Below are 9,222 nucleotides of genomic sequence, written 5' to 3'. Positions count from 1 at the left end.
ACGCAGTCTGGCCCATGGCGGGGGAGGAAGGGGGCTGGACGGGGGGAGTGGGGGCATGGCCAGAAGCTGGACTCCATTTCCACTGCCTCCCTTGTCCTCCCCACAGCATTTTTGACGGGCAATTTGTTAGTCCTCTTCATAACAGCCATTTATATATTAAAAAACTATTCTGATGCCTTCCTTGTGCATTATTTCTTTTCTCAGATAAAGCAAACCCTAGTTCCTTTAACCATTTTTCATATTTTTGTGTGTTACTCATTGCCCCATCATTTTTGTTTTCCTTTAGCTCCTCTGTCTCCAGTGTGAGAGAGATCCTTTCTTAAAGTAATGATATCCAGTCAGTTGTATTTAGCTGCTTTTATTTATGCAGCTTTTTCTTTTTATTAAACTATTTTGTTAACATTGGAATGTTGCCCTCTGCTGGTGGTTTCAATTTAGAAAGAACATATAGCTATTTATTTTTTTATGCATCAGAGACCTTTTGTTATTTCAGAACATTGATGCCTTTGCTTTTTGAAACTTAAGGACAGCCGTTGCAGTGGTGTGCTGTCTTCTTGTTCAGAGCGGAAGCAGTCTCTCCTTTTTGTAATAGGATTGATTTTTCACATGTTGCCCTTGAATCGAAACAAAAAGAGAAAATCATTGTCTTTTTCCAAACTTTTTAGGATTAAGGCCTTCAAGTGGCTAGATTTTTTTTTCCTGAGATCCTTTTCCAAATTTTCAGAAAGACAGCACAGAAAAATTGCTTTGTATTTCAAAGTTAGTGTCAAGTTTTATGTTGGCTTGTATACAAGTACATTTTCTGGAGCAAGAATAGTAACGTTTTTAGGAAGTTAATTGATTTTAAAATTAGTCAATCTATTACCAAAGCTCATGGAAGTGAAAGAACTGAAAATATATTTTCTGTAAAATATAAGCCTGTCAGTTTCAGGATCTGGTTAAATTAAGTTTATTACATTCCCATTACATCACCTATTTCACCTACTGTGCACAGGTCTGTTATCCAGTGTATGGTGAGTAACTGGAAAACAAAGTAACTCAAGAACACTGTGAATTGATAGTGAAGTCTATAGCATAGCTGGGGATAGAATCCTGGTTTCTAAGATGGTAGACCCATGTGTTCACTGCTACACAACAGCGACTCTTGCAGATATCATATAAAATCTCTGTACTTGAAAGTAGGTAGTAATATTTGGCCCTTTTTTCAAGATGCTTTAATAAATAGATCATGCTTTGCACTTTTGTTATTAACCGCTCTTCATAGTTGTGCCAGCTAAAACATAGAGGTTTTCAGTGACTAAGGCCATATACAAACATTCCGTTTCTTCCAGGAGAAGCAGAGCGTACAGATGTTCAGGATTTTTCTCCCAGGAGAAACTGAAAAATCACTGCTCCAGGGGAAAAATAACTGAGGGATGTGGCAGAATGCCACCTCTGTCTCTCCCCAAAAACTCTGCTCTGTGGCAACTTGGTTAACATGGGCGCTGCAGATGGCAGACATCCTATCTCTTTAGGTACCCCGAGTTGTATACATTCCTGAGATGGGGGGAAACATGCCCCCTCTGCCTACGTGACTGGCATTACATATCTGAGTGAGGATCTTGGGCTCCCTATTGTTCTAGAGACCCTGCCAGTGTGCCCAGCAACCAGTGATGCATTTTAAATTGGTTGGCTGGCAGACAACAGGTGCTGGCCTCAATTGGACCAGAAAAATGAGGTTATAAGGGCTATATAAGTTAAGGGACTGCCCAGGAGGAAGGGGAGTAGTCATGATGAAAACTCAGAGAGAGAAGAGCTGGACCATCTGAAACTTTCTCTTTCTCTTGAAACTCATGATTAATTAACTGCCTGCCTCCAGAGGGAATCTCCACCTGCCTCTGGATCTCAGGTAGCTTATCTCATGAGTAAGCTACCTGAGATCTAACTAGATATATAGCTTGCAGTAACTCAGATGCATGATCAAAGGCTACCCCAGCCACCCTGTTTGCTCTATGGGATTTCTCTGATACTGCTCAACCCTGTATCCTATTTCAAGCATACTCCTTGGAACCAATAAAGTTATCCTTTGTTCCTAGCTTGGGAGACTTATTGGGAGTGGGTGTAGGTTATGCCTTGGGGGTCCCCTTGGTTTGGCTAACTGAGGGAGACCACTGTTTGTGCTTCAGACTGAAGGAAGCACCCCAAGTCCTTGAAGTGGGTCAAGTACCCTCAAGGACTATGCCTGTTTCGTAGGGGGCACAGTGCCAGGATCAGACCAGACCTTGGGTGGTAGTGGCACTACCCTCAGGCTAGTGGGTATGCTCCAGGAAGGGGGTTGGCTACATGTGAGGTGCCCCGTTGGAGGCACTCGGAGACTGGAAGGTGGTCGGGTGCAGTGAGGTGGGTGGCTCAGTGCAGGAGCACCCCCTACTGGCCCACCACAGGGGACAGCCAGGGTTAAATCATTCCTGAGAGTTTCTTTGAAGAAAGTGAAGGTCTTGCACGTTCTCAGTTTGGAGACACTTTGTTTGAACAGAGAATGAAGATAAGTAGTGTTGTGCTTGTGTGGATAAAGTAGCCATATAGTAAAATATACTACTCAGTGGGGCTCTGCTTGATGACAGCACTTTGTAGGTATTGTGATACTATAAATAACACAATACGTGTTACTTCTTAATAGGAGTGTTTTTGACTAAAACCATTTCTTGAGTAGGCATTCTAAAATTTCAGTATACACTACTACGTGCATAATTTTTAAGAAGTACATTAAAGTGCTATCGTAATTTATTTGATATACAGAAAAGAACAGAAGACAAATTCTTTACATTTTTTGTTTTAAATACCAGTCTGAGTGTTTAGGTAGAAAATAATTTTTAAAGAACTTTAAAGCATGGAACTAAGTCACATGGATAATAAATTGTACACTGCTTAACGCACATGTTTCTCCGTTCACTACCCAATCTCATCTTTGACCTTATAGGAAGAAGGAACAATGAGGATTGGGAAGGGGGGTGGGAAGGGTGTTCACTTGTATTGTCTTATCAAGTCTTCATATATTGGTTAATTGTTGAACTCTGCAGTAAGTTAATAGTGCTTGCCTTTCTGACCCCTAATGAAAGAGATCAACATTTATGAAGAATGAATTAGAATTTGCTAATTTTTATCCTGGATATTCTCTTCCTGTGGAAATTACATCAGACAGCACATTTGTGTGAACAAGGATAGCACGCTAGCCTCAATGAAACTCTTATATCAGAAGTATACTTTGCTTTCTGTAGGGTGTAGAAACTGAGCCAAGTGTACTTATTTGGTTTTCAAGAGAATTCATAGACTTTTTTATTTTATAAATGTAGCTTCGATGCACATAAAGATCTTCTTGCTTGGTTTCAACTTGTATGGTAGAGGGCTCCTTTTTTTACTGACAGAAGCATTGGGGCCAAATTGCAAGTCAGTGAGGAGACAGGTACAGTTGTTCATGGCAGGTGGGAACCTTATGATATAATAGGTCATGGGACAAATTACCTTGATTACCTGAGCATAAGATCTCTTTTCATAAGGCTGTGCCATTTAAAATCATGTATCTGTATACTAGATGTTTTGTAAGAGCTATTCGGGACATATTTGGTTGATGTAATGTTATGTATTGAACCTTTCCAATCAGAAAATGTTTAATTTGAAATATTAAGCAAAAGGGGGGAAACTTTTTTTTTTAAATAAAGGTTATGGAAGATTTGTCACTTTTTCTACTATATTTTATTATTAAATTTGGAATTGCTTTTGAAGTGTCAGAGTAAATCAGACACATGGTTTCTGGGAATGACACGTATGTATGTCAGTATGTATCCTTACCTTACCCCCTTCTTACTAAAAATTTGTTAGTGTATTATTTTTCATTCCTAATTCTTGTTCCTCTTAAGATGTGAACTTCTGTCTTTTGTTCCATGCTTTACAAAAGAACTGCTGATGCATTTTATATGAATTGCTGTGATTATTAAGATTGGCTAGAAAACAAGAATTCTTGTTAAAAATATGTTGAGCTTTCAAATTTTTTCACTTTTCTGAGAACACAAAAGAGCCCTTTTCAAACTTGTGAAAAATCTCTTGCACACCCTTTCTTCTCTACTCCAAATAGTTCTGTTCTTATTCAAATATATGTCCTAAAAAACATGTTTTAGGTGTGACCTTTTTTCTTAGTTGTTTTTTTCAAGATTTTGTTTTTGTTGTTACTTTTTAAACCCTAAAGTATTATCACTTTTCTCAGATAAACTTTCGAATATTAAGCATCTGGCTCATTTGGTTTGTTGCAGATCTATTCCAGTCGAGAACTTGAAGAAACATTAAACAAAATCAGGGAAATTCTCTCAGATGATAAGCATGACTGGGATCAACGAACCATTGCAGTATGTTTTACATTCAATTTATTTATTTATTTTATACCATTTTACAAAAAAATATTTTGGAAGAGTTTTCTCAGACAATTCAAGCAGCTTTCATGCTAGATAGACTTCAAGAGGCTGAGTTGACCTGTATTTTCTGTACATGGAAGACCTCTTTAACATCCCAATTTGCATTTGACCGATTTTATGTGCAGGCCAGATATGTATACTTGCTCTGCAGCTAGAGATGCTTGCACATGCAGTTGGTACATTTAGCACCTTTGTAACCATGAGAATTTGCACCAACAGCACTAGATTTTGTATGTGTACAGGTTTCTAGATTAATGTGCATACAGATCTTTACATGTGTATATATAGCCACACATGTATATAAAAACTGAGTTCTGAGAAACAAATAAAGCTACCGTTTAAAAGTATACAATTAAAGTTCTGATTTTAGCAGTGTTTCTTCTTTGTAGAGGAATGCCATTAATATTTCATATACATCCTCTATTACCTTTTTAAGTTAATATTGTTGGATTGAGGTAACTCGCATCTTTTGCCAACTAAGCTACATTTTACTGTGAGGTTTAAAAAAAATTAGATTAATTTATCATTGAAACATAGTGTATGTAGTCAACACTTTAACTCTTTTAAAAAGCTAGATATATGCATGGACATGATGATGTAAATTACGTATATACTCGCATCTAACTTTGTCTTTTGTTAAAGCTCAAGAAAGTGCGGTCACTGCTTGTTGCTGGAGCTGCACAGTATGACGGCTTTTTCCAGCATTTACGATTGTTGGATGGTGCTTTTAAACTGTCTGCTAAGGATCTCAGATCCCAAGTTGTTAGAGAAGCATGCATTACCGTCGCGTAAGTACAGCTTATGCATATTTATTTATTAAGTGGCTAGTTACTTTAGTATTGAAAAAACAGAATTGTACAGTGCACTGGAGATTATCTGTGTTTAACTGTTGTGCATGTTACTTAGTTGGGAGTGAAGTCAGGTTCTAAAGCTGTAGACAATGGATGTTATTTAAGGTTTAAGGTTTAGTATATACATATTCCACAGCATTAAAGATATGTTTTATCCTGAGACAATAATCAGCTTGAAAATTTTATGTATTAGGGCTTGGAAATATTTTAGTAAGCAAAATATTTTTGTATAATTAGCCATTTACTTAAAACTCTTTGGAAAAGTTACATAAATGCATTGTGAACTAAGCATGGGACTATGCAAACGCATATTACAAAGGTATAACTCTTTACTTCAGAAATATTCATATTAGCTTGTAGTTTGAATTTCCTATGGATAATACTAATGTCTATGCTTTATATTTGGATAATACTTTGACAAGTGTTCAGAAAGTTACTAGTCTGCCAAAGAGACAAAAGCTGTTTAAGTTCAATTCTGTTTGTTTTCAATATAGTCCCCCTTGTCTTCAATGCACTTGGTCCAGCACATCTGGAGCTTGGTGATGCCTGCTTTGCCAAATCCTTGTTCAGCTGGTCCAGAACAACTTGACCTCTGTAGTCACCTCATCATCATTGAAACCCTTCACGCACAGTTTTTCTACAAGTTGGGGAGGAGTCCTGAAGGAGCCAAAACTAGTTAGTAGGCTAGATAGGGAAGCTGTTGAAAGCCATAATTGGTTGGTACAGTCATTGCAACTTACCATTTGTGTGGTGATGCATTGTCCTGGAGAAGCAGTAGTAGTCCTTGGCTCCATGGTTCTTGTTTTTTGTTGGCTGCTTGCAAACATAACCATTTACTAGCGTAGTTCTCCTCATTTCTTGTCTATTAATCAGTCATGATCACCCTTCTGCTATCCCAAAAAACTTGTGATTGTTGCCTTACTGACTGATGCCTTCATCTTGAAATACTTGATAGATGGAGACTGAGATTTGCTGTTTCTCTCAGGACCATCTCTCATCTTGAGTTGTCATCCTGCTCATGAATTCTTGGGTGTTTTGCTTGAAGCTTTCCCCCTCCCCCCATGTGCAAATGTCAGGTTGCTCAGTGTTCTGGGCACTCATCTTGCTGGAACCTTTTTATAGCTTAGCCATCAATAAGGATAGCCTGATCCAGTGCTGATGTCCCCTCTCTTAGCTGTGTGCCTCACTGTTAATCTTCTGTCCCTCATTACCATCTCCTGGATTGTATCAACTTATTTTCATGGGTAACCTCTGAGAGTTGCCCTTACTTGGCTTATCTTTTAGTTCTTATTCTCGTTTGTTTAAATGTAAATGCCCAGGTTTTTTTATTATTATTATTTTGACATATCAAATGGTATCATTCCCCCAGTAGTACCTTCATGTCCTCATGCATTTCATTTGGAGTTTTCTTTGTTACAGAGATACTTGATCAGCCAGATTTCGTTCTTAATTTTTTTTATATTATCAGTGGCTGACTCACTTTGACATGTCCTTATACAAGTTCTGCATAAATTTAAAGAAACAGTGTTTTTCAACAAAGAAACATTTAAAATACTGACCTTAGCATACCACTAAATAGTACAGTATGTCATTGAAAAGATCTGACTTTCTGATTTTCCCCTCAGGTCAAAATGCCTTGATTAACAGATGAAGGTTTGAGTAATTTTTTTTTTCATCTGTTGAGTTACCACTTAACTTTGGAGAAACATTTTGTTAGTTTGTGTTCTGTACAGGAGAGAAGTGTAATAAAAATGTTCATGAAATTTAGTCATTCTTGAAAGAATAAGTCTGCCATCGCTTGAATTACACATTGTAATTCGCTCGATAACCAAAGCGTTGATCTACAGCTCAATTTTAACACAAACTTCAGTAACTTCTATTTGCTTATAAACCTAGGGTCCAACCCTGAAAGCTTTTACTACTTAGTGCTTGGTACATGATTTCAGCTTAACTACTAATTTTGTTCTGTAACACTTTCAGAAACTAAGATTTAAATTTTGTCAGCTTAGTCTAGACTGATGCTTTTTTAAAAAATAGAAATTAAATGAGGAATTTAATCACATCACACTTCAGCTATCAAATGTTTTGTTTGTGGTAGTCTTGAAAGGTGCAGAAAGAGAAATAGAGTTTTTCCTATTGGTAACTTTAAAAATAATCCAGACTCCTGCCAGAAAATAGAGTCTTTCTCCCTTTCCATAATCTCATTTTCTTTCTCTTCCTATTTTAATCTTTTGCTTAGTATGCAGTTTGCATATGCTCTTCATTGGTGAAATCCCTGCTCCAAACCATGGAGAGTTAAATTGCAATGAGTATGGAAATTATTACGCTCTCTGCACTTATGGTCAGAATCATGAATAAACAAATGAGTGGGGAAGAGATTGTAGTTGTCATGCAGGTTAAGCATTAAATTATATTTAGATTTAAATTTTAATAATATGTTTAAATGTCATTGAGTTTATACAATCATGGAAGGCTGATAAGCAAAAATACAATGGTGTGATCTAAATAACAGGATGCAAACTTCTGTTTTTTCAGCATGGCAATTTTAAATAGAATTTCATATAAAAATAAGGCTTACAGGGAAGATTAGCTATGAGCATTTAATTATCAGTTTGCCTATAGGGTGAACATGGGTATCATTGAATTCTATCAGTCTCTTCTGCCTAAGAAGCTATTTACATATTTGAAAATCAAAAAATGATGTACTGTAACAGCTATTGTTTTGATAGATTCAGCTTTAATATGTAATTAAATTTAAATTTCTTTTTAGGCTATGAAATACGCTTTTATTAACCACTTTTATTTAATTTTCTAAATAGCCATCTTTCAACAGTTTTGGGAAACAAGTTTGACCATGGCGCTGAAGCCATTGTGCCTACTCTTTTTAATCTGGTCCCCAACAGCGCCAAAGTCATGGCAACTTCTGGGTGTGCAGCAATCAGATTCATTATTCGTGTAAGTATTCATCTATAATGGTATTTTTTGGATATTCTTGATTAAAAACAACGCTAGTTAGTTGCTTTTAGAAAAGATGTCTTGTTAGTTTTTCCATATATAAACCAGATTTTTGTGCTCTTCTGTTTGTTTTCTTTCTTTTTTTCATTTTATTTAAAGACTAAAATGTTAGTTCATTCCTAGGCAAATCACTTTTGACAGGAGGTCAAAAATGTTGTGTTATCAGTTATCACCACCATCATTATTACTGTGGTAAAAGATTGGCAAGTAAGTATAAGAAGAGAAAGTAGATTTTTTTTTTTTCTGATGACTTTAAGGGCTTTGGTACTTTTTTTAAGAATGGTAAATCGTGGGTATATTTGTAATCCGAGAAATAAAAAAGATTATTTTTGCCTGTGCTGTAAATGGAAAAAAACTGACCCTTGCTATCCATTAAGAAAATAACTTGTACTTTCTGTTTTTAAGTTACAATTTTATCCACATAACAAAACCATTTGCAGGATAACCCCAGTACCCCAAGTTTCTCCCTGCTGTACTGCCTCTATTTCCTAGAAAAAGACCAAGGTTGCTTTGGGATAACTCCTTTTCTTCAGAAGCTTCAGCTCCTTTGCCCTTAATACTGAAGCTGCCAACTCCAGGTGTTCCACAACCTGAAGGGCAGGCCAAGTTTTAAGCTCCCCTCCCCACCCTTTCCATCGGAACGGCTAGCCTGGAATATCGCTTGCCCTAAATCTGCTCTTTCCACTGCAAATCAGTAAGGAGACAAAACAGCAAAAGGATCTATTATCTATTAAAAGGAACTATGCAAACAAAAGTGACCGTAGGTTAGAAGATAAAAAGAAAAGTTTCCTACCCTCTTATCTGGGCAAAGTACAGGCCACGAGGCCGTTCTATCTGGCCTGCGGGGCTCCTAAAAAACTTAGAAAATGAATATTTATCTGCCCTTGGTTCCTGTCAAAGATGACAGGAAC

At 36.9% G+C, this 9,222-nt stretch overlaps 1 protein-coding gene across 24 annotated transcripts in view; it reads left to right on the top strand.

The window, feature by feature from the left end:
- The window catches only part of CLASP2 (cytoplasmic linker associated protein 2), a 276,414-nt gene that overhangs the window by 141,564 nt on the left and 125,628 nt on the right, over positions 1 to 9,222 (top strand). For all 24 annotated transcript variants that reach the window (XM_019508951.1, XM_019508959.1, XM_019508941.1 and 21 more), the window contains 3 exons: positions 4,287 to 4,379; positions 5,088 to 5,233; positions 8,116 to 8,251. In XM_019508951.1, coding sequence (XP_019364496.1) covers positions 4,287 to 4,379; positions 5,088 to 5,233; positions 8,116 to 8,251 — 375 coding nt within the window. The remainder of the gene's footprint in view (positions 1 to 4,286; positions 4,380 to 5,087; positions 5,234 to 8,115; positions 8,252 to 9,222) is intronic.

Source organism: Gavialis gangeticus, unplaced genomic scaffold, assembly GCF_001723915.1.
Source record: "Gavialis gangeticus isolate Ggan-Ray unplaced genomic scaffold, GavGan_comp1, whole genome shotgun sequence".
NCBI classification, from domain to species: Eukaryota; Metazoa; Chordata; order Crocodylia; family Gavialidae; genus Gavialis; species Gavialis gangeticus.
The sequence above is the reverse complement of the archived record's forward strand: the minus strand, read 5'-3'. Positions and strand labels throughout refer to the sequence as shown.